Below are 26,380 nucleotides of genomic sequence, written 5' to 3' on the forward strand. Positions count from 1 at the left end.
AGCCAAATACTGAAATAATAAACTAAACTTAAAACCAGACATCCAAGTCAGTGATCACAAAAATTTCCAAAATAATGAAGTGTAGTTAATCATATTACTCCCACTAAAAATTTAGATAATAAAAGAATAAGTTTATTTAAAAATTTTTTTATAATAGCAAAAGGGTTTTTGTATCATTAATAAATAATAGTATTTAAAAGTTATTCTTTACTTCATCCTTTCTATGTTACTCTCTTTTATATTCTATTTTTGCATGTTTTAATTAATGTATAAAATATGTTAATAAGTAGGATATGTATATAATTTATGAATAAGTCAATACACACACAACAGGAATACGTGGTATATTTTACTGATGGGGTATGCAATCAAAAAAGTTTAGAGACCATTATTCTAAATGATGGCAAAGAAAAGGCAACATGAAAGGCTAATTAGTTTTGTTGACATTAGTATTTGGGGACATTTCCCTCTAGCCATGCCCCTCCCTCCCACTGAGAGCCATATTCCCATAAATGCCTCTACCAGTGGAGGAAGGGGGAAATATAATGGCGTATTTGCCCTTAAATCTGTCTGCATTATAGTTCCCTTGTATAAGGAAAAGCCGAGTGTTAACAGCACTATTCTGGCCAGTCTAACCTCTTCGCCACCTTGGATCTCCATATATGAAGTTGGGCCACAAGAAGATTTGACTTATTTGCCCTGAGATATTTTCAGCTTTTCCACATACAACTGACAGGTGACATCCTGGCATCCCTGATTTGTGGTATCAGAAGTGTTGGAAAGTTGGTCTCTTGTTATCTCCGAAGGTTTTCTGGAAATGCTCAGGAGACCACAGAACAGTGCTTCTATCACTCCAGTTGAAAAGATGGACCACTCAAGAGACAGCCCAAACTCCCAGGGCATCCCCATTTCTCAGGTCTGAGGGACGTTCACTGTACGTGCTTCACAGCTGAGGTCCAGCTGTGGCGTGGTCCACAGTGGCCCCAAATTAAGCTCAACAACAGTCACAAGACAAAGGCCAAGATACCATCCCGTCATTTAGCTGATACTTTACCTTGAAAATTTCTGCCATTTTTCGTTGCTGAGGCAATGAACAGTGGTTCTCAATCGATATGATGATGGGGAGGTTGGAGTTGATAAAGGCACTGCGATCGATGGCTTCAACCACTTCCTATGAGAGCCAAAACAGCACATGAGAATTCAGATGTCTGCCCAAGGTGTCAAAAGGCAAGGCACTTACAGCCACAGAAAGCATCTAAATTGTTTATGCAGAAGACTCTGGCCAAAGTGGTTTTTATCTTTTCAAATGTATTTTCAAGTTAAGCAACAGGCTATTTTCTATAAACACATTAAACTATTCATATTGAGTATTGTTCGCATACTATGAGGAACAGCTATCAGTATCCTGAATTTAACAAATATATATATATATATATATATACTGAGTATAAGTAAAAGACACTGTATTAGTTACAGAATCAAAAATGATGAGGCGAGGGCGTCCCTGGTGGCGCAGTGGTTGAGAGTCTGCCTGCCAATGCAGGGGACACGGGTTCAAGCCCTGGTCTGGGAAGATCCCACACGCCGCGTAGCAACTGGGCCCGTGAGCCACAATTACTGAGCCTGCGCGTTTGGAGCCTGTGCTCCGCAACAAGAGAGGCCGCGATAGTGAGAAGCCTGCGCACTGCGATGAGGAGTGGCCCCCGCTTGCCACAACTAGAGGAAGCCCTCGCACAGAAACGAAGACCCAACACAGCCATAAATAATGAAATAAATAAATAAATAAATAAATAAATAGCATTCCCTTTTAAAAAAAAAAAGATAAGGCGTAAGATACTTTCCTGCTTTCAAGGAGTTTATAATCAAATCTACTTGGGGCAATAAGACATATATCACATATATTTATGTATGTATGTAAACACAGTTATCAACTCCTCCTTCCCTCAATATAGGGTACAAAAAGTTTTAAGAGGGCTGAATAGGAAAATGAGTTAAAGAGAAAATGCATTTTAGCCACCATCTTCACATACAAGACAGAAATAAGAAAATTCCTTCCCAGCCCAGCCACAGTTCAGAAAAAAATGATGTTACAGCCAAAGACCCTCTGAATGAGGATAGTAATTGCACAATGAACAAATAAACTACTTAGAATTTGAAATAATAATACAGTGAGACCAGTCTTCCTGGGTGACCAATCTCCCCAGGTGGAATCAATTCTCATTACTTAATAATGTTATTTAATCATCTCCTGACACATGATGTTGGCCTTTGTCAGCAGGACACCGGGAGAAATGACCTTTAATTCCTACAGCAAGAGAACAGACCCTGCCTTTTATACATCATCTTATGATGTAAAAATTTCAACAATATTATTACATGATAACTAATTTAAGGTAATGGTTACTAAATTTTGGTCAAATGAGAATCTAAGGAGAGTTCTAGATCAACTCCTAGGAAAATGAACATGTGCACATCCCACACAATTTGGGGAAGCCTTAAGACGCAGGATAAGAACTCCCAACCTAAGGTATAACTTGGGAGAGTCATTCATTTAAATGACGAATGAAGATAATGACTCTTTGTGATCTGATTTAAAGAAAGTTATGAAGCATTACCTTGAAGGGGATCTTGGTTGTCAGGGTGTGTCCATGATAAATGATGGGCATCCCATCATCTCCGTCCCAGCAGTCCAACTCTACACTCCTACAGCCTTGCAGGAGGACCTGTGGGATCAATGAATGAATCCACCCCAGATGAGCAAATGGAGATAAAGTCTCAAATTAAACCCAGCACAGGCTTCCACATATCAGTGTTCACTCTCCAGGCTAAAACAGAAGGGCCTAAGATTGAAAAGAAATATTGCATGTTGGCCGAAGGCCACAATTTATTAGGGGTGGGGAAGGGAGAGAATAGATTAAGGTAGAAAGAGTGCTTACCAGAGCTGAATACTATTGGAAGGTAAAATTTGATAGCAAAAACATATGACCATTTTCCCATCAACTTTGGTCCCTCAAGGGACCTACACATGGTGCATCCTGAAATGAGACAGCCAGGCTATAACTCTATCTGGGCAGATGTCAGTGGAGGTGACACAGGTGCTGATGAAGAAATGAGGCCACTGATTCCTTAGTGAACTGGCCAAACATTTATATAAATCCAATCAGGATAAAATCTCCTCTATTTAGACCCACATTCTGCCACCACCTAATACCTTTGCTGTGAACATATAGCATGGGAGAAGAGTAGAAGCAGGGAGTTATCAAGGATTTGCCTTGCTATCTAATCCTAGAACAGCCTCTACAGCAGAAATGACAAATAATCCATAAAGTCCCCTCTCCACACCCATAGCAGTCATCAGTAATCAATCATAATATACTTGCCCCCTAAGCTCTGATGTGTTATCTCACAGCCTCCTCAGCAAAGAACTCCAGGAAACACTACCAGTGAATTAGATGAGATGATACCTATTTGCTTTTCTGGATCTAGAGCTGGAAGCAGAGCTCCTGATATATGTGCTTGGGTTGCATCTCTGTAACGTTTGCTTGGAGCAACTTCTTCCTCCATAGACTGTATTTGTGGACTATCTTAAAGATGACCATATTTTGAAAGGGTCAACCAAAGCCAAAGGTGGATATACCTGTGAATGGGCCAACTCTCTGATTTAAGAATCCACCTAACTATTTTCATGTGACAGCAGTCCAGTACTGGGGGCTAGCGGCCATTAGACTTGCTGCAACATAACTTGGATAGTGGAATCCCCCTTATTTTAATGTTTTTATATGAGATACTTGCTAGATTCTTCCCATTGCACAGCATACAGCACCCAGTTTTCCTAGGTAACCTATCTTCCCAGGGCTAACTGATTCTTTGGCAAAGAAGCCCAAGGCTATCAGTGTCTGCCAGCACTAGAGTATCTAGAGGTGTGTTGCTTTGGGCTGAAAACTGTCGTGTAATACGACAGGTGGGACGTGAGGCTCCCTCATCTCTGTAGTGAGCCGCGCTGGGAAGAATGTTCACTGACCAGCAGCAGATGAGATGGGTTTTCAGTATGAAAAGACTAAAGGTCCTTATCAATGTCTGCATGACATTAAGGCTTCCACATATGGCTAGAATAGGAGAACCAGGGCTGGAAATTCCAGGTGAGAACAGGGCTTTTTCTCACTTCTCATCTGACCCATACAGTAATCTTGGGAGGTAACTGGGAGAGCTGAGAGAGAGCAGAGAGTGGTAAGAAATGAAATAAAAGGGAGCTTCATACTAAGTTTAATCACATCTGTGAGTCTATTTGAGGGGTTTCTGTGCCTTATTCAAAGGCTGTGACAATCTCTACTTGAGGTGTAATGTTAAGGAGTAAAAAAAAAAAACCTCCCTGATGTCAAATAAGGAAATGCAGTAGGAATTAAAGCTAGGACATTGGTCCCTGTTTATTTTCCTGGGATAAACACACACACACACACACACACACACACACACACACACACACACACACAAACACTTCATTTCTTTCCTCTGGAACAATGGATTTCAAACTTCTTTTAACCTTGGAATTCTCGGTACAAATGGAGGGCCAATATATAAAGTACATAAAAGAGCAAATCTTCAGTGGCAGTGGTTACTGTCTGCTCTTCTGTGTCAGCAGCTGAGGCCCCTTGACAGAACTCTTATTTTGAAAATCACCACTCTAAGGACACATCTTCATTTCATAATAAAATCCCCTTAGATTTTAGAGTTTAAAATACATACTCCAGGGCTGCCCTGGTGGCGCAGTGGTTAAGAATCCGCCTGCCAATGCAGGGGACACGGGTTCGAGCCCTGGTCTGGGAAGATCCCACATGACGCAGAGCAACCAAGCCCGTGCGCCACAACTACTGAGCCTGCGCTCTAGGGCCCATGAGCCGCAGCTGCTGAGCCCGTGTGCCACAACTACTGAGCCCGCATGCCTAGAGCCCGTGCTCCTCAACAAAGAAGCCATCACAATGAGAAGCCTGAGCACTGCAATGAAGAATAGCCCACGCTCCACACAGCTAGAGAAAACCCATGCACAGCAACGAAGACCCAATGCAGCCAAAAATAAAATAAATTAAAAATGGATTTCTATAAAAAAATAAAATAAAATAAAATACATGCTCCATACCAGATAAGCTTTGGGACAGAAGTTTGACCAATGCTTTGAGGAATATATAGACTAATATCAGAATAAAGGAAGCTCAAGTCTGCTGGGTTTGTGTAAACAGTACAATTGTAATTTTTACACTTGGACCCCCCCAACACACACACACACACACACCTGGATGTAGCTAGCTCCTCCCATAATTAACTCACCTTGTGGGAGTTCAGAAAACAGGCAGCATAGACAAGGATGTTGCAGAAAATATAACAGAAGTAACAGACATATGGATCATTGAGAGCTGGATGTTCAGGTCAAAAGGATGTGCTTTTTCTAGTCCAGAGACCCTTCTGAGTTTTCAAGAATATTCCCATGAATTTAAATGTGTAGGGACAGTGCCTGCAGTCTGTAAAATTGTTTTTTGTTGGTTGCCATAGGGATAGATTAATTTTCTGACAAATTGCAAACCAAAACAAACAATATTTTGGGAATAACTTCACAGACAGTTGCATTTTCTGCTATGCTTTCCCACTACAATATATTGATTTATTTAGCATTTAGTGAAGCAATTAGATAGTTTTCCCATGGGAAAATCTAATTTTAGTAGAGGTAGGTCAGACTAACCAGGATCTAAAAGCTATGAGTCTCAAACAACTACTTTTTAAATTTTGCCTAGAATAAAGGTTAAGTGTAGATGGGGGGGAAAAAAGAAACAAAAAGAAGTAAAGAAAACAACTGTATGTATAGGCAGTTTTCCCACACATCGTGTTTCCTCACATTTCACAATTAATAGTGTATAAGTTCTTCAAAGGAGTCTGGGGTCAGGTTTTTGTGACTTTGGGGGTTACGTAAATAAGGTTTAATGAAAACCATATTCCAAGTGAAATTCTCAGTACCTGGCTGTAGAGTTCTACTGAGGATTCTCCTTTGAGTTGATGGCCTGTGAGGTAGGTATTGTGTGAAGATTCAATGTAGTAGTAGGAGAGGGGCAATTGCAATTCTTTAATGTTCTCCTGCGACTCATCATTTTTTGAGGCAAAATTATCTTTATCCATCAGAAACCTAGAGGAAACAAAGTTTCTTAGAATTGCATGGGAAAAATATATACTCTTTTTTAAAAAAAATGAACTATAGTTGACTTACAATATTATATTAGTTTTAGGTATACAACATAGTGATACAGTATTTTATATATTATACTCCATATAAAGTTATTATAAAACAATGGCTATATTCCCTGTGCTGTACATTACTTCCTTGTATCATATTTATTTTACACCTTGTAGTTTGTATCTCTTAATCCACTTCCTCTATCTTGCCCCTCTGTCAAACCCTCTCTCCACTGGTAACCACTAGTTTGTTCTCTGCATTTGTAAGTCTGTTTGAAAAATGTATGCTCTTAAATGATGGGCAAAGATTTTTTTAAAAGTTACCTTGCAAATCCTTCAAACGACATTAGGCCTTGATGACACATACTGATACTAGGCTCGAACTTCTGCAAGGGATACAAAAAGAGTGTTATTTAAGTAAAGGAAACTAAAGGGAAAACCCACCACATCATTTTTTGAAACTGTTCTGTTTTCATCAGGAAACATCTAAACCAAATATTTGAACTAATTTAGTTATGCAGTGGTAAGGTGTAGTTTTTTAGTCTAAAAGAAAACATTAATTATGTGTGATTTTATTATACGAAGCATATTTATTTAAGAGAAAAAAGGAGAGTGGGAGAAAAGAATAAGACTGATTTATATGAAAACAAACGATATCGGTTTACGCAGGTGAAGATGGGGATCCTAACGGCAGCTACCATAGAGTTGGTGGGAGGTGAAATGCGAGAATCCACATAGAATCCTCGGTACAGTGCTTGCGCGCCATCATATTATAGTGAGCGCACAGTCATGTGATCTTGACCTTACATTTTTAGCGTTGCCAGTGATCAAGTCTAGTTGCTGGCCAGCTAGTCCACTGATTCCCAATCAGCTGACAAGGCAGGCTGAAAACCTAGACTAATTCTGCGGCATGTGGCGCAGCCACAAGGAGCTATCTCGCCGCCCCCTATCTCCTGCCGCCCCCTAGCGGAAGCCATCACCGCCTCTCGCCTGGGTTACTGTGACAGCTTCCTACCCGGTCTCTCCGCTTTCCTCCTTCCCTAGCACAGTTTATACTCCAGTGGGGCCAGAGTGACCTCTTAAAAACACAAATCAAATCATGTTACTGCCCTGCTCAAAAGTTTCCAATAGCTTCCCATCTCACATGGACTCGAGTCAAATTCCTTCCCATGGCCTAAAATGCCTGGACGATTCGGCCCCTGCCCACCTGTCTGAAATCATGTCAGCTATTGTCCCTCTGGCATTTGTTATTCCTCACAGACTCCAAGCTCGCTCCTGCTTGCTACTCCCTGTCTGGAATGCTCTTTCCTCAGACCTTCACATGGCTTATGCATTCAGGGTTCAGCCCAAGTGTCACCTCCCCACGGCGGCCTTTGCTTACTCCTCTCAGCCCTCCTACATCACTCCATCCCTTACTCTGCTCAATTTTTCCAGAACCCATTATTACCTGAAATTACTTTATATTTTTATTCATTTTTTGTCTGCCTCACCCACTAGAATGCAACTACTATAGTTCCAGGTCCTGGAACAGAGCCAGGCCCATAGTATAAGCTAATAAACATTTGTTAAACAATCAAAGTGGCTGACAACCTAACTACTAATTCTACTGCATGTGCCAGAACTACAAGAAGCAACCATATACTGATTCCTTACAGGAGTCACTGAGTAAGAGAAAGCTTAGGACCTATGTTAATCATATGTTAAATAAGAACACATATATTTGGTAATTAAAAAAACCCCAAAAACCAACCCTCTATTTCGGCCCTAGACTTAAAGGTGTTAGAAGGAAATATAGAAAGAGTAAATGTTTACAGAAAATAATTAGCATAGTTAGAGGCTTTACACGTTTGCTTGCACACCAAATGGGTACAAACCTGGATGATGCTGAGGATTTCATCGTAAGTGTAGTGTTCTCCTTGGCAATTCACTAGGAAGTCATTGAGCTGGAGGATGCCAACTCCAAATACGCCCAGGGATGTGCTCTCCACCCCAGTGCCATTTGTCACGATACTTGCAGCAGCAATGGCATCAGATATCTGCCTCTGGTTGTCGGACAGCTGCTGTTTACTCTTAATGAATAACCCCAAATCGGAGACATTTCTGGTCAGCAAATCTGAAACAGAACCACCCACAGAACACGGACAGGCTAGCCAGCATCTTTTATAAAGTTCATTTTGGAGATAATGGTGTTGTGGAAATATTAAGCTGGAGAAACTCTTCACTAATCTGTCTAAACAAGCCATCAAACTCAGTGCTTCTTCCTGGCTTCACATAGTTGAAGGAATAAACAAAAATGAATCAATGAATAAATAAAAGAAACTAAGAGAGAGCGAGGTCAAAGATTTTGAAAGCCCATAAGCTTCAGTATTAGATGGAAACTAAATTTATTTGGGGACTTCAGGCTAGATTCAGACTTTGGTTTTTGAGACTAGCTACTTCTACATCTTTATGTTTGCAGAGATGGAAGACGTACCCTTAAGATTACAGTTTTTTCTGTACTTTAAAAGTGTAACTGTAAACATTTGTGTGCAGGTTTCTGTGTGAACATAAGTTTTCAGCTTATTTGGGTAAACGCCAAGGAGTACAATTGCTGGATCATACGGTAAGAGTACATTTATAGTTTTGTAAGAAACTGCCAAATTCTCTTCTGAGGTGGCTGCACCATCTTACATTTTCACCAGCAATGCCCTGATTGCTCCACATGTGCACCCATTTTGGTATGGCCAGTCATTTTCATTCTAACCACCTTGGAGGACAGTCTGTCAGTTTCTTGCAGAGCTAAACACAGACTTATCATATGATCCAGCAACTGCATTCCTAGGGGTCTACCCAAGTGAGCTGAAAACTTACCTCCACAAAAACCCTGCACACCAAATATTTATAGCAGCTTTATACACAATTGCTAAAACTTAGAAGCAACCAAGATGTCTTTCAACAGGACAAATATCCATACAACAAAATGTTATTCAGCAATAAAAAGAAATGGCCTATCAAACTATGAAAAGACATCGAGAAACCTTAAATGCATATTGCTCAGTAAAAGGAGCTAGTGTGAAAAGGCTACATGCTATATGATCCCAACTATATGACATTCTGGGAAAGTCAAAACTATGGAGACAGGAAAAAGATCAGTGGTTGCCAGGGTTCAGAAGGAGAGTGGGAGCAATGAAAAGATGGAGCACAGGGGATCTTTAGGGCAGTGGAACTATTTATTCTGTATACTACTGTAATGGTAGATACATATTATACTTTTGTCAAAACCCATAGAATGTACAACATAAACAGTGAACACTAATGTAAATTATGGACTTCAGTTAATATAATATATTAATATTGGCTCAACTGTAACAAATATACCACACTAATACAAGATATTACTAAGGGAGGGAACTGTATGTGTGTGTGGGGAGGGTATATGGGAACTCTCTGTACTTTCCCCTCATTTTTCTGTTAACCTAAAACTGTTCTAAAAAATAAAGTCTATTAATTTTTAAAAAAGTGTAACTACTGGGCTAGTCCATAGTTATGCCCATTTATGACTAAAGTTGAAAAAGGTCAATATTTTTAGCATAAGGACAATATATTTTAAAATAATTAAAAAAGCAAATGCATGAAAGAGGACAGTTTTTGTTTTTTTTTTTTTTTTTTTTTTGCTTTTTAGTGTTTATAGTTTCCAGCAAGAACAGAAGAGAAAAATAATAGGCTTAAAATGAATGGGTGGTAATGGTAATGGTGGTGGTGGTGAGTGGGATCGAGGAACTAGACATTCTGGTTCACATATTAGGAAAAATGTCCTGGATGTTCAGACAGGAGTGCTCTGCTGAGGTCACGAAAAACTCTCCTGTCAAAGGGCAGACAACTTCCACCCTGGGGTTCAGTACCCACCCACCTGGAGGTATGGAAGAGACTGGTGGTTCCCAACTGGGATATGCCACACACCTCGTGGACTTTTGGAAATCAGTGGGAAAGGTTTTTAGTTGTCAGAATGAGTGGGAGGCTCTATTGGTGAAATATTCTGGAATCCATGGACAGACCCACCCAGTGATGAATTTCCTTGTCCAAAATGCTAATGATACCCTTTCCCCTGACACCTCCATTAGAAAGATAACGCTCTAAGCATTTCACGATGCTCCAGGTAGCAGCATGCCATGTGGGACACAGGCTAAGGGCTTGTGTGATTGGGTCTCGAACTTTCATTTTTAGGTAGAAAGGCCTCAAAGGGAACTATTAAAATCTCGCACAAACCTAGGTCAGGCTGAAGACCGCTGGTGTTTTCATCAATGGTCAGGTTGGTGTAGAGGGGGGCCGCCTCGGAGCCGGCTCGGTCGCAGGGTACGGCGTAGATGTCAAAGAGATCCTTCAGGTCCTTGCGGCTCCTCACACTGGGTGCGGGATGGAGAACACCTCATCTTTGGCATTGTTATAACAAGGTAAGGGTCAGACAAGAAAGGCTAAGAAGAAATCCAGCCATACCTGAATGATTTGAACAGTTCAACAAACTCCACAAAACTCATGCTGCTGTCTGAAACCATGAAGCTCTGAAAGCCCTTCATTCCTCCTTTGATGCGCCCATGCCAGCTGCTGCTGCTCCAAGCACTGCAACAAAGACATGGCCTTAATGGGCAGAACTGGTACCAGTTTTGTCATTCTGCCCCAAGAGACATTCTCTGATTAGCAACATGAACAAAAACATGGACTGCAAGTCATTGAAGGTTTAGGCTCTTTTCTTTTCTTTCTTTTCTTTCTAAGCATTCCTTTAATTACATACATCTTTTCATTTCTCTCAAAATTAATCCATATTGCATCGGAGGAAATAAAACATTATACACTGAAACCACTTCATGTTTATAGCTTATTTAATAAGGGCACAAAGCTGAGGTTAATATTCCTCTACTAATCATAACAGTTCTTTGAAATTTCAGGTCAATGGGAGAAAAAAACTCCAAAAATTCAGTGGTTTTGAAGAAAAGTCATTTTAAAAAAGAGCTCCAAATTACTCAGTCATGACTTATGGAAGATTACGCATGTTCTTTCCTATATTCTAAAATATAGAAACACATTTAAGAAGAAAATCTTGAATGTATCAATGTCTTCTCTTTTTCCTTTCTTAACTGGTTCTTAGATGAAAACAAGGAAGGGCTTTTAATGTTAATGGAAAATGTGAGTAACAAAAATATTAAGGATGGAAAGAAGCCAACTCTGCCTAGAATTATATTTGCACCTACCAAGGCTGGATCTATTTAATATAAAAATATCAGTCAACTGGGTCAAAAATTCAGTCTAGCTGTTTCACAATATTTTTTAATTTTCTACACTGGTTCCCTGAGAGAAGAGTATGAGAAATGTTTTGACTGGTTTTTGGTCAAATCAATGACTAGGATCTTTTTTTTTTTTCATTTTTGCTTTTGTCTCTTATTTTTTACTTTCTAAATATTTCAAATATGTAAGAAAGTAGAGAGAATACTGTAATGAATAGCTAGTTTGTCCTCAGTCCTGCCAATAGTGTTTATTCATGGAAAATTATTTTGTGTTGACATCAGAAGGTCACCTCCATTAATGGAAGAGTAATACAAATGGATAGGTTTATTGTACTTTGTAGGCTTGGGTTATTGATCGCCAATGTGGTATGGGAAACAGAGGGTGGAGGTTCAGGAAGAGGAAAAAACCCGATAACAAAATGGCTTATCATTTGCATTTAAACAAGTACATTCCCTGCCTTCCTTCCTTCTGGTTCCAGGTTCAGCCTCTGTCTGTAGGCACCCATCTCCGTCTGACTTTAGGAAACTCTATCAGTCCACTTGTTCCCTTCCTAGGGCTCAGTCTTGCTCTCTCCTTGAAGAGCATTCAGGCTGACTTTTCTTCTCCTGTTTCGTCTTCTCTGTCTGGTTTAGCATACTTGGTGGGCACTGCCCCCTGTCCTTCTATGGCAGGGTCCTCTGATCTTGCATCTGGCATGGTAGTTCCTCTACTTTTACCTCTTTGAAAAGATTTTCCTCCTTTACTTTGTCCTTCCTTTTCCTGCTTATGAGTGATTGAAGTAAAGGGAAAGACCACTTAATCCAAGTTCTCTGGCTATTTTATTTACCCGGGATACTGTATAGGCTGAAATATAATGTAAAGAATTCTGATTCTTTGTAGCTTTAATTTTGTTACAAACCGGGCTTCCCCTGTGGCGCAGTGGTTAAGAATCCACCTGCCAATGCAGGGGACACGGGTTCGAGCCCTGGTCCAGGAAGATCCCACATGCCGCGGAGCAACTAAGCCCGTGAACCACAACGACTGAGCCTGCGCTCTAGAGCCCGCGAGCCACAACTACTGAAGCCCGCACGCCTAGAGCCCGTGCTCCGCAACAAGAGAAGCCACCGCAATGAGAAGCCTGCACACCGCAATGAAGAGTAGCCCCTGCTCGCCGCAACTAGAGAAAGCCTGAGCACAGCAACGAAGACCCGACGCAGGCAAAAATAATAAATAAATAAAATAAATAAATTTAAAAGAAACCCAAAAAACCCCTACAAACCTCACAAGAGTGGTATAAAGAATTCCCATGTACCTGTAACCCAGTTTCATCAAGTGTAGAAATTATGTTCATTATTCGTATTGTGAAAGGATGCTTCCCTTTAAAAGATGAGTCACTGTAGGGTTCTTTTCTGTAGCAAGCTTCCCAGGAAGAGAGGAAGAGGGGAGGAAGGGTGTGTGTGTCTGTGTGTGTGTTGTGTGTGTGTGTGCGCACGCGTGTGTAAAATTACCGTTTCCAAAGCCAATATCTGTACAGACTCACTTCCTCCTCCCATTCCTCTGTTTGACGAAGTAAAGAATGTCTGTTTTACCATGGTTCTGTCTGGAATCTTTGCATTTCTTAAACTTTAGTAGGGGGCTGAGGGAGATGATGTGGCGTTCTGATTCCTTTGAAAGACTTTCATTTTAATATTAGTTCTTCTGAGAGGGTAGCTGTTGTTTCAAATCTGTAATTTGCATGGACCTTACAAAATAATTTACACTAATACTAGCTAAACCTATCTAACTTGCCGTAAGACATTCAATTCTCTAGACGTGTATATCTCATACATGAGAAGAGTCCGAAATATATTTCACCTATTAGCAAAGGGTCAAGCTGCTTACATTAAAACTTAATTTATTCTTTGTTTAGAGCAGTGCTCGCCAATAAAACTTTCTGCAATGATAGAAATGTTCTTTATCTGCACTGTTCAGTACAGTAGACACCAGCCACTGGTAGCTATGGAACACTTTTAATGTGGCTAGCATGACTGAGGGACTGAATTTGAAATTTTATTTAATTTTAATTAATTAAAATTAGAATTTAAATAGCCACTTAACATTTTTTCCCTGTGGCTAGCAGCTGCTATATCAGTGCAGATTTAGAGACTCACAGCTCGGATTTTGTTACTGCTATTGACCTTTGAAGGGTTGGTCTGTCAAAAAATGAGAAGCAGTTATAGTAATATGAGAAGGTAGGAATACAAAATCAAGAAAATTAGGAGCTTTAAAAAAATTGGGGGTTTTCAGTTTTAATGTGATTGTTAAGTCGAAATTAGAGATAGTCTTTCCATAGAGCACTGGGAGAGGATGCCCTTCTACACAACCTGAAGGATGTGAAGGGTCCTTCTGTTTTATCATGTTAAGGCCCCACCTGGACGGGCTCTTGTTTGAAGAAGACAGCACAGGGGAGGACACTGGCCTGATGGGAGATGACGTCCCGGCAGCCAAGTTAGGGGACCCAGCCGTGGTCAAAGAGTGGGCTCTTCTGGAAGGGAGAGGGTTAGGAGGGCTTGTGATGGCGTTCGCCTCTGTGAGGGTGAAAGACAGAAAAGAGACAATGACTCCGATTATACTTGCCCTCAGAAATCAAATGAAAACCAAAGATGCTTCTGAACGTCTGAGGAAATCAATCCATGAAGGTAATGAATGTACAAGAAGCATCAAAATATTCTGGTGGGTTCTCAGTCCTGGCTACACATCAGAATCATCTGGGGAGTGGGACTTCGCTGGTGGTCTAGTGGTTAGGACTCTGTGCTTCCACTGGTGGGGGCATGGGTTCGGTCCCTGGTTGGGGAACTAAGATCCCGCATGCTGTACGGCCAAATAAATAAATAAATAAATAAACAAATAATGAGTAAATGGTAAAAATTAAAAAAAAAAAATCATCTGGGGAACTTAAAAAGTGCTTAGATGTCCAGGTCCCAGGCAGAGAGTGTCTGAATCAGTTGGGCTGGGGTGTGGCATCCAGATATTTTTTAAAAGCTCTGATATCCAGCCAGGGGATAAGAATCACTGGTCTAATCTATCAAACTGCATCTTTTATATCTAATATTCCTTGTCAATAATGGCAAGTTATTTAATGAGAATTTTCTTCTTAATTACACTGGTGTTTGCAAACTTGTATTTGCAGAAATACCTCTTGGGTTCCATCATCTAGTGAAACACAAAGGTAAGTATATTTAATGTGATAAAGAGTTTTGTTAAGAATGCCCACAATATTTAAATCACAATTTAAAACCAAATGCATATATTTTCCCATTAAAAATTCTCAGACGTAAAGACGCTGCTTTACCTGATTCTTCTTGTTCATTAACGTCTTGAGGATCAGAACCACTCCGACTCCGACACTCTTTGTGTGTTTTGGCTTTGCGGGTGGCCATCTCGTCGTCGGTGGCCTCTCCACTCTCACCCTGGGAACACAAAACTCACATCGTTTCTCATTCTGTATTTCTCTCCCATCACTGCTTAGTTCAGGTGGGTCCCTATTTTCTCACTGACCCACCTTCAATACCACCTCCACCTGACAAAAATACTAAAGACCTATGTGAAGGCTGACCAACTATTCTCATGTTATATTTTTGTTCTTCACTAAAATGCAGCACTCCTCTGGGGAGGGTGACAAGAGGAGGAATAAGACCCTTGGAATCTGTGTAGAGACAGAGTTATGAAGCAGACAAAGTTCAACTTAGGCATCAACATATGTCTTAGGCCTCCTGTATGCAAAGACTGGGATTTCTTCTAGTTAACCATGAAGAACATATATTATCATGTTACAGTGAGAATATAAATAATGTAATATATAATGTATAGTGATACATGTATATATTTATCATGGTAAAAAACAAAACATAAAATTTACCATCTTAACCATTTTTAAGTGTATAGTAGAGTAGTGTTAACTATTTGTATCTTGTTGCACAACAGATCTCTAGAACTTTCTCATCTTGCAAAACTGAAACTCTATACTCTTTGAACAGCTCCCCTTTTCCCCTTCCCCTTACCCCCTGGCAACCGCCATTCAGCCCCATATTTTCCTTCTCTCTGCTCCCACAGCACTTTGCAGACAGCTTGACAGTGACTCTTATTTAGATCTCACTGTGTTTGTTAACATCTCTGTGTCCCTCTATGGACCTTGACTTTTCCCTGGTGTTGACTCAGTTCCTATCACTGGGCCTGGCATCCAGGAGGTGCTTGGTAAGCTCTTGTGTTTCATTTGTTTTACACCTCATCTTGTCCCCAAGCCAAATGAGCTAAGGTAGTTTATGGTGATGTAGACCATACAGTGGTCCTGGAATACTGGGGTTAATGCTTAATAAATAAACTCTACCCTCATAAGGATTTTCTTCTTTTTCTTGGTGGTGCTTATACCCAAGGTGTTGTTTCTCTGCACGTTGGGCTTCTCAGCACTCTTTGCTGATGTCCCAGGACTGGGGTTTCGAGTACTCCATCGTCTGCCGCCAAACAACTCCACAGCGTGAGCCAAAGTTGGGCCTTCATATCGTCCATCCTCCTGTAAAAGAACCACATTCTGAACACATAAGGAAAGAGCGAGCAATGGGGAAGTAAATATATTAACAGCTTCCAGTAAATTCCCAGAGGTGGAGGAGAATAGGCTGTCACCGAAGAATAACCATCTGGCCACGTAAGTGGCTCTGCTTTCTAACTGTCAGAACTCTCTGTTGGGGATTTCATCATGTCCTCTGTTGTCCTGGTCACGCCCTGCTGAGTTCCAGTGATGTGCTTTAATAGGGCCACGTTCACCTGGGATTAACAAAACAATTTCCCTTCCCAGTTTCAGAGGTTATGTTCTAGAATTATCACTGCAGGCAAACTCATTAAGATGTACTTTGCAGATCTGGCCTTTGGAGGAGTTGGAGGGTATACATGTGTGTATGAATCTATTTAAGTAAAATCAAGTTCTATTTGCTATTGCATCACTCCAGTGTATTTTCACCTAGTTTGATGCTTGGGACAGTATGACTTGAAGTCAGAGTAGGTGGAGTACACAAAATTCACTTTGGAGGGCTCTGGGAGCACCTTGAGTAGTTGAGCTGCCATCCTCTTTTTTTTTTTTTCTTTGTTGGATAATCTTTTAATAAAACGAGGTGCACACCACTGATATTAAGAATGGAGGGGCTTCCCTGGTGGCGCAGTGGTTGAGAATCTGCCTGCCAATGCAGGGGACACGGGTTCGAGCCCTGGTCTGGGAAGATCCCACATGCCACGGAGCAACTAGGCCCGTGAGCCACAACTACTGAGCCTGCGCGTCTGGAGCCTGTGCTCCGCAACAAGAGAGGCCGCGATAGTGAGAGGCCCGTGCACCGCGATGAAGAGTGGCCCCCGCTTGCCACAACTAGAGAAAGCGCTCGCACAGAAACGAAGACCCAACGCAGCCAAAAATAAATAAATAAATTAAAAAAAAAAAAGAATGGAATATGCGCAAAACAACCCTTTTTGGCTAATGGATGGAGAAGGAAGAAAAAGCATGAGAAATGGAGCTGCCATCCTCTTGAGTGACAGATATCCAAGGATAGAGAGCCCAGGGGACTCAGAGCACCATGCATATTATGATGTTGTGAGCAGCGAAAACATACTCAGTGGGTAGGTGATGGTTTACAATAGCTGCTGCTTGCAAGGCAACTCTGTGTAACATGCATTGAGTATCAGTAGGGATTCATTAATCCCTACTGATTAATGAATGAGTAATCCCTCCTGATTAATGATCAGTGGTCAACAATTCTCCTTATAAGTCAGGAAAGTCAGTTAATAAAACTACAAAAAGGTCACATATGAATTAAAAACAATACTGATGATATTTCACAGGTTGTAGAAAAGGTACCTCTTAAAATTAATTTCCATTTACTATCTTTACTTTCTGCAAATTTTTAAGGTTAGTCCTCCTTTGCAATTCCAAAGAGGTGCTTGTAAATAGATTTTGCTTTGTTATAGATAATATGCAAATAATAAAGAGGCTTTACGTGTGTGCACGTGCGCACGCACTTGCTCCTTCATCCTAATGTTCAATGACTATCTGATTTTATGACTTGAGTTGTGACCTCCCACTTCCTGCATCCTGTTATGGATCCCAGCATGCTGAGTAACTTGGATACTTGATCTTCTGAATGACATTTGATGAAACCTTTTAGTGACCTTTTGTCGTGGATATCTGTGATTTATGCCTGCTTATGGATCATTACTCTTTTCTCTAACCATACCCCAATTTTATTTGATCTCTTTTTCACTAGATATAGTCTTGGGTCTATCAATCAAAGGGGAACATCCTCCCTTGATCAATGGTTGGTACAGGATCCAAATAAGCCAGTCAGAATTTCTGTGCCTGGAAAATGAATCTTGAATGCAGTGATACAGAGAATGAAAATGGTTGGAGATGATTCCACCTGGTACAGGCCTGCTGAAGAGAGTCCCTGATAACAAGTCACTACAACTGACTCCAAAGTGGAATAAACAATTCATGACACAATTTCATAAATAGATTTTAACTACCTTACTGCATAACATACTCTGAAAGAAACCTTGTGAAATTTTTATCTATGGGTTTTAAATAACACATTTTTAAACATTTAATAGACCCCTTCATTAAAATTTAAAAGTTCTGCTCTGCAAAAGACACTGTCAAGAGAGTTAGAAGACAAGCCACAGACTGGGAGAAAATATTTGCAAAGAAATATCTGAGGAAGGTCTGTTATCTAAAATATACAAAGAAATCTTAAAACTCTACAATAAGAAAACAAACAACCCGATTAAAAAAATGGGCCAAACACCCTAACAGACACCTCACCAAAGCAGACATACAGATGGCAAATAATTCCATGAAAAGATGTTCCACATCATATGTCATCAGGGAAATGCAAAATGAAACAAGAAACCACTACACACCTATTAGAATGGCCAAAATTGAGAACACTGACAACACCAAATGCTGGTGAGGTTGTGGAGCAACAGGAACTCTCATCCATTGCTGGTGGAAACGCAAAATCATACAGCCACTTCAGAAGGCAGTTTGGTTTCTTACGAAACTAAACATACTGTTACTGTATGATCCAACAATCACACTCCTTGGTATTTACCCAAATGAGTTGAAAACTTATGTCCACACAAAAACCTGACCGTGGATGTTTACACCAGCTTTATTCATAATTGCCAAAATTTGGAAGCAACAAAGAAACCTTTTAGTAGGTGAATGAATGAATAATCTGTGGTCCACCCAGACAATGGAATTTCATTCAGAATAAAAAGAAAGCTATTAAGCTACAAGAAGACAGGGAGGAAACTTACATGCATATTACGAAGTGAAAGAAACCAATCTGAGAAGGCTACATATTGTGTGATTCCAACTATATGACATTCTGAAAAAGACAAAACTATGGAGACAATAAAAAGATCAGTGGTTGCAGGGGACTGGGGGAAGGGGTGGGGGTGGAGTGGGAGAAAGAGATAACAGGCTGAGCACACAGGATTTTTAGGGCAGTGAAAATGCTCCATATAATATTATAGTGATGGATATATGTCAATAAATATTTGCACGAGCCCACAGAATGTAAAGCACCAAGAGTGAACTCTAAGGTAAACTATGGACTTTGAGTGATTATGATGTGTCAACATAGGTTCATCCTTTGTAAAGAATGTACCATTCTGGTGAGTGATGCTGATAATGGGGGTACCATGCAGGCATGGGGGCAGGAGGTTTACGGGAAATCTCTGTACCTTCCTTTCAATTTTATTATAAACCTAAAACTGCTCTAAAAAATAAAACCTTTAATATAAAAACTTAATAGATCCATTACCATGTACATATAAAAAAATCAGCCTCCACTGCTTTGGTTTTTCTAAATTCAGAACAGGTCAACGTGTGCCAAGCTTTACTATTAATGGAAATATTTTAGGCCTGGAAAAAGCAGGATGCTTTTGTTTAATCTTTAAAGGAGACTCTCTGGGAACTAAAATGTAGTTTGAATCTTTCTTTCGTTTTATACAAAACAATAAACTTGTTTAGGACAGGTGAAATATGTCCTTCTATTTTTAATTTGGGAGAAGGACTGTTGTGAGTGAAGGTACATTCTCAGTTTTAGAAAACAGTTCATGTGGAAGTTGAGGATTAGGAAATTCATTCCTTAAAAAATATTCATGCACTTTTAACTCAGCATATCTTTGCATATGATATCTTAAAGACTGTGAAACTAATCTAATTCTTTAAATAGATCCCATTTTTTCCATTGAAGATAGCCAGAATCTGTTTCTGTTGCTTACAATCAAAGAAGTTTACTGATAATCCTGTGTATAACCTTCTCAGCTTCCCAGAGATCTTTCCAAGTATATGAGTTCCCAAGCTCTGCCCATGATAACCTTGAGCCAAAGCTCATGATACCAGCCTTTCCTCCACACCCCACATGGAATCTCTGCAGAGTTTACTTTCTTTTAATTTCCTGTATTCCTAGGCTTCATTACGAATGTCACTATTTCTTCTTGTCTTTTGCTTTATCTCCTGCTACTATTTCCATTAGATCAATTTACATTTACTAGTACTAAAATACTTATATTTGAAAGTAACCGTGAATACCTTCATCACACAGAAGGACTCTGATGTCAGAAAGATTATTTTCTATATAAGCTCTTCCCAAACTGGGGATAAAGAGATACACTTATAGGGCTGTTAACAGAAGTTTGGAAGAAATCAAGACTTTTCATACATTTCTTTAATTTATAGATACATTTAAGTAGGTTTCATTTGTACTTTGAGACTTGTCAGAGCTTTAAATGTGCTAAGTCGTATTATAAGTCAGCAAGCGGGGCATTTAGCAAGATGCCTGTTTGACCTTTTGTTCTCCAAGTACGAAATTAGCATCTTTTTGATGTTTCCTGAGATCATCTGGGAACTGGTCTATTTGATGGGAAAATGAGTAGTCCGTTGACCTTTTTCACTTTAAAAAAAAAAAGAAAGAAAGAAAGAAATCTTGAGTGTCTAAGACTGTTGCCTGTCTTAGGCAGCTCATGTAGTACATTGTTTTGAGGAATAATGTCACCTGTGTGCTCAGAAGTGACTGAGGTATAATGGAGCTATTTTGCTGTTACACTGTGATGGCTTAGTTCCACACGGGGTGGAGGGGTAGGGGCTGGGAGATAGGAAGGGGTGTAGCTGTGTTTGCAACTGTGTAGGACTGAATCTGCTCCAAGTTATTTCCTCTATCTCTGCTCTTACCTCTTCTCATCAGACCATTGTTCATGGTCTCAGCTGGTGCCTCCTTCAGCACAAACTGAAGGTTGCCAGGTTAAATGAGAAACTAAGTAGACCTTATATGTTAATTCAGTTACTTTATGCTATAACATGGGGGAGGGAAACAAATGGAGCAAATAAACCACATCGGCTTTGTGACAGTGATTGTAAATGAGCCCAAAGATTTTGGTTTATGCCCAGCTTGAATGGATTTTCATGATTCTAGAAGGCTGAGAAATGACTGTAATTGAAAATCAAGGGACTTCCCTGGTGGCGCAGTGGTTAAGAATCCGCCTGCCAATGCAGAGGACACCAGTTTGAGCCCTGGTCGGGGAGGATCCCACATGCTGCAGAGCAACTGAGCCCATGTGCCACAACTACTGAGCCTGTGCTCTAGAGCCCGCGAGCCACAACTACTGAGCCCGCGCGCCTAGAGCCCATGCTCCGCAACAAGAGAAGCCACCGCAATGAGAAGTCTGTGCACCGCAACGAAGAGCAGCCCCCGCTCGCTGCAACTAGAGAAAGCCCGCGCGCAGCAACAAAGACCCGATGCAGCCAAAAATATGAACAAATAAATAAATAAATTTATGAAAAAAGAAAAAGAAAATCAATATTGATAATAGCTCCTGAAGACCTTTCTTCCAAGCAGCTGGCAGCACTGAGAGCTCCCTGTGGAGTAGACAGGAAGCAGGTATTTTGGTTTCCATTTTAGACGAGTTAACTAAGACTGGCTTTGCGCAGTGCAGCATACTCGTGTATATAGGTCTATGTGCTTATTAAGTCATTAATCAAGTTAGTTATTCAGGATATCATCTCTACTCATAAGTACTGCATGGATGTGGGAAAAGGGGAAAGAAGGGGTCCTATATGTGCCTCTACTAACATTCCAGAGGGGAAGATGTTTTTACTTGTCAGAAACATGTTAGCACTGTGAAAAGTACATGAAATCAGCCATTTGAGTAATTTAAATCATACTTCTATTTGTTCTGTGACACTAGTAGAAAAGATAATTTCCCCCCCAATAGATAGAAAAGCATAGAAAAGAAAAACTGAATACTTTGTGCAACTCATTTGACAACACCACTAACACTGTCACCTTGTAGTGGGGTCTATGACTCAGTTTCTGAGCAATCTCTGTCCTCCTTCCTCCACAAATGTGCTACTCTGGTTATGCCTGTGTCTCTTCTCACCACCTCATTCAGCCCAGGCCTCCTGCCACCCTTAGCTGGAGTGTCAAAGTACCTGATAATTTAGGGTTAATGAAAAACTCACTCAGTTTAAGCTGTGACTGTGAGAAACTGCCTCCTAAGAGCTGCTGCCACTACAAATATGGTTTGGAAGAACTCTAGGTATGAGTTTATCTCACATTTGGGAAAGTTTCTTTTAACCTTAAAAGTCCTACAGTTCAGCAGCAATACACAGTAAGTTAAATAACCCTCCCAGAGTCACGGAGCACATTAGAAGATGAAACAGGATTTCAATTTCCAAAGTGAAGGTTTCCAATGTATCAGCTAGTCCCTAATTAATAATAAAAGCATTCAGATACAGTGCTTTCCATTTTCACTTTGAGTAAGTGAAAATGCTTATTATTAACTCGTTTCTTTCCAGATGTGAGATGTACAATGACCACAGTCACTGTTTTCATACAAAATAATAATAGGACCTACTATAAGCCAGACACTATTCTTTATACCTATGAATTTACATTATGGCTTTACACATATTAACTCAGTTAAACCTCACAGCCACCCTATGAATAGGTATCATTATTATTCTCACTTTATAGATAAGAAACTGAGGCACAGAGAGGTTAAATAAAAGCTGTTCCATATCACTCAGGTAGGAAGTGACAAAGCTGGGAGAATGAAACTTGGTGGTCTAGTTGTCCAGTGTGTTTTTATAACAATTATATCTGGAGAATTATACTACTGAGGAGAGAGGGAAGGCTGTACCCCTTACCTGGTAAAGGCTGACGTATTGTTTCCGCAGCCACTGCTGTCTTTGGTCAGGGAACTTCCTCATCTTTCTCACAGCTCTAGTGAGTTCCAACAATCCACTGAAGAGCATTTTAGCTGTGTGCTTTGGTGCCACAAAGTGCAATAACCTATTGTCCGTGGTCTGAAGCCCGTAGAGCAGTGTCACTCCAGTCTCTGAGAGAGACATGTTACTCAGTTTGTTCTGGACACACACAGTGTGTATATCAATGCTAGGGTGTCCCATGTACACAGCCTTTGCTGAAAACAGATCCAAGACCCCCTCTGCCAGGCCACTTAATCCAGCATTGCCCAGTAATGGGAATTTGCCAGGCTCGGATGTGTTACTAAGCACACCAAGTTTTGCTTTAGCACTGGCTGGGGAAGCAGTGGTGGGTTTTATCCAGGTCAAGGTGCTATTGTCAGGCTGAAGCTGGAGGAAGCAGCGGGCAGAGAGGTGCATGTCCTGGTCATAGTGGATGACCGTGGCCCCCTGCAGCAGGAACTGGTGCACATCAGCTTGGATGGACAGCACGTACCACGGGATGAGCTCTGTCCCATGGTCAAAGGCCTTCTGTGGCTCTTCTGATGCGTGAGGGTCCCATTCTTGGGGCTGCTCAAAGATGTCATTTTCAGAATCCAACAGATCTCCAATTATAAACCTGATAGAAAGAGATACAAATTTGGTCTGTCTTATAATCAGAAGTGAGAACAACAAAAAGCTTTCACTGACGCTGGACACCATTTTTAATTCCACTATGAATTCAAATTAGCATATAAAATATAAAATGCTAAAAGTCACAGAGTAATTTTTTTAGCTGTATTTGAAAACCTTATATTTAACAATATGTCTGACCAAAGGCTTAAAGAAAGGAACTACTAGATCAGTTACTGCATTTTTAAAGATTTTGTTTGATGTGGACCATTTTTAAAGTCTTTATTGAATTTGTTACACTATTCTTCTGTTTTATATTTTGGTTTTTTGGCTGCGAGGCATGTGGGATCTTAGCTCCCTGACCAGAGATTGAACCCACACCCTCTGCATTGGAAGGCGAAGTCTTAACCACTGGACCGCCAGGGAAGTCCCCAGTTATTGCATTTTTAATGTAAACAACGATAATCTTCACTATTTATTAGTTTTTCCTTTTGTGCCAGGAACTGTGTTAAATACTTTACATACATTTTTGCACTTTATTTGACCTATTTGCAAAGTTAGTTTTCTTATTTTTTTTTAACCTATGGGGAAACTGAGGTTCAGGAGGGATGAGTAACTGCTCCAGGTTACCCAACTCAGAAGAGACCTACCCAAGGCAGGATTCTGGTCTGTCTGACTCTTTAGCCTGGGCTCTTCATTACTAGGTGCGTTGCCTTCTACTTGGTCATAACAAAATACAATGGGGCTAAAATAGGCAAAACAAGACTTAATAAGTGGGCCTGTGAAGTGCCTCTGTTAAAAGTAAAATACAATTAGTTCAAAGGCACTCATTGGGAAATATTGTCATGGTGCCAGATGAGCAAGGACAGCCCTCCTTGACTCAACCTTAGATTTTCACTGTATGTGTGTGCGCACCTGTGTGTGCACATGTGCACATAAAGGACTCGTCTGCTTGGACAGTTTAGCAAGTTGCCTTGCCTGAGTCAGGAACCTGGATTACCAGGGCCAGAAGGATCTTAGGGGGAAGGCAAGGGAGCCTTTATTGCCTCCTTTCTATTTGGCCACTTGGTAGAAACATGCCTAAGAGAGACTCATTCTCTTCAAAGCATGAGGAATTGTTACTAAGATCAAGCTTTCTGCTGTTTGATCCATAGATATCATTAGCAAAGTGGTGGATAAAATTGAGAAGGAGTTGGTCCATACATCCCTGGGAAGGAATGTTCCCATCATCTTGAGGCAGTTGGGCAGCCGACTGCCCCTTGGCAAGGCATGAACAGCAGCCCTGGGCTTCTCGGACTCTCAGTCTAGATCCTGGTCCCTGAGCAGGATCCCACTACTGCTTTCAAACAGCAAGAGGTTCTTCTTCCTTGCCCCACATAAATAGATATTCTTTTTTTTTTTTTTTTTAATTTTTTATTTATTTATTTATTTATTTATTTTTGGCTGTGTTGGGTCTTCGGTTCGTGCGAGGGCTTTCTCCAGTTGCGGCAAGCGGGGGCCACTCTTCATCGCGGTGCGGGGACCGCTCTTCATCGCGGTGCGCGGGCCTTTCTCTATCGCGGCCCCTCCCGTCGCGGGGCACAGGCTCCAGACGCGCAGGCTCAGCAATTGTGGCTCACGGGCCCAGCTGCTCCGTGGCATGTGGGATCTTCCCAGACCAGGGCTCGAACCCGTGTCCCCTGCACTAGCAGGCAGACTCTCAACCACTGCGCCACCAGGGAAGCCCTATAAATAGATATTCTTAAGAAAGAAAAGAAATCCACAAGGGATCTCACAAATCTGATGGTCAGAATATCCTTTTCAAATCATCCACACTGGAAACACTGGAAACCACCCAAATGTCCAGCAACAATAAAATGTATAAATAAAATTTACAGTAATTCATACAACACAATCCTGCACAGCAATGAAAATGAACATGCAATGGCTGACTACCTGCAACAACATGGACAAATCTTAAGCAAGACATACAGGCATATATACTGTATGATTACATTAATATAAATTTCAAAACCAGGGAAAACTATACTATATTGTTTAGAGAGGCATAATAGTGGTAAAATTATAAAGAAAAGCAGGATGTACTATCATACAATCACAGCAGTGAACTTTTCTTTTTTTTTTAATTTTACTTATTTATTAATTTATTAACTTATTCCCTAAAGCCTAGTAGAGTGTATAGTGCCAAGCTTCTCAAACCTAAACCAAAAATACGAAGCAAATTTGTGACATTTCCTGGAATCTTCTCTCCCTGGAGTTCTGGGATGTTAGTTGCAGCTTTGCTTAATTCTTCTTGATAGGACATGTTCTGGAAGTTGATTCACTGAATATAGTTCATGGTCTAAGTACATAGGTTGGGAAATTGTTTTTTTTTTTTTTTTAAATTCAAACAGAAAGTCACAAAAATTATAATCATCCTCATCAGTTCACTCAGTTCCATGTAATTAATTTTTTTTTTCATCTTGATCTTTTGTTAGCACTTTTATGAGTCCATCAGTTTTTCATTAGAGTTCTGAAAATGCTTATTCATTCAGTTCAGCAGTACAGTCAGTTACCAGAAACCTGTACTTGTCAGAGTCTTTTCCATGAATTCCTTGAAGATGAAACCCTTTTATAGGAACATATTTGCAAAAGCATCAGAGTATACCCAGAACTGTCTGTAAATGACAAAAGACTTAAAAATGACCACGGTTAAAGATTTGATGAAAGTTCATAATAATGCAATTGACAAGGAAATTTAGTTATTTCTGAGATATACATTTTAAAGTAATAACTAGAATTATGACTTATAACATTATACCAGAACATATAAGATTTTTAGAAATTTCATGTAATGTCTGAAACATTTATATTAACATATTTCCATACAAATAACCCAATGAAAGTTTAGTATTAGTTGTTTTGTTTGTTTGTTTTTTTATACTGCAGGTTCTTATTAGTCATCAATTTTATACACATCAGTAAAAAGTAGTGTCTGGAAAGAAAAATTATGAGGCTTTTCTGGAGCCTGTTTCTGCTGCTCAGAGA

The 26,380-nt window shown here is 40.3% G+C and overlaps 1 protein-coding gene across 6 annotated transcripts in view; it reads right to left on the reverse strand.

Moving 5' to 3' along the window:
• The window catches only part of PLCE1 (phospholipase C epsilon 1), a 319,414-nt gene that overhangs the window by 44,138 nt on the left and 248,896 nt on the right, over positions 1–26,380 (reverse strand). For 5 of the 6 annotated variants that reach the window (XR_009005599.1, XM_057530499.1, XM_057530495.1 and 2 more), the window contains 11 exons: positions 22,685–23,360; positions 15,821–16,003; positions 14,786–14,903; positions 13,865–14,021; positions 10,690–10,812; positions 10,462–10,598; positions 8,091–8,329; positions 6,541–6,602; positions 6,004–6,169; positions 2,616–2,723; positions 1,055–1,171 (listed from right to left, as the gene is read on the reverse strand). Coding sequence is in view for 5 of the 6 variants with exons in the window: in XM_057530499.1 (XP_057386482.1) it covers positions 1,055–1,171; positions 2,616–2,723; positions 6,004–6,169; positions 6,541–6,602; positions 8,091–8,329; positions 10,462–10,598; positions 10,690–10,812; positions 13,865–14,021; positions 14,786–14,903; positions 15,821–16,003; positions 22,685–23,360 (2,086 nt within the window). In the remaining variant the exon portion in view is untranslated. The remainder of the gene's footprint in view (positions 1–1,054; positions 1,172–2,615; positions 2,724–6,003; positions 6,170–6,540; positions 6,603–8,090; positions 8,330–10,461; positions 10,599–10,689; positions 10,813–13,864; positions 14,022–14,785; positions 14,904–15,820; positions 16,004–22,684; positions 23,361–26,380) is intronic. The other variant, XM_057530498.1, reaches the window with a different exon arrangement.

Source organism: Balaenoptera acutorostrata, chromosome 16 (genome assembly GCF_949987535.1).
Source record: "Balaenoptera acutorostrata chromosome 16, mBalAcu1.1, whole genome shotgun sequence".
NCBI lineage: Eukaryota > Metazoa > Chordata > Mammalia > Artiodactyla > Balaenopteridae > Balaenoptera > Balaenoptera acutorostrata.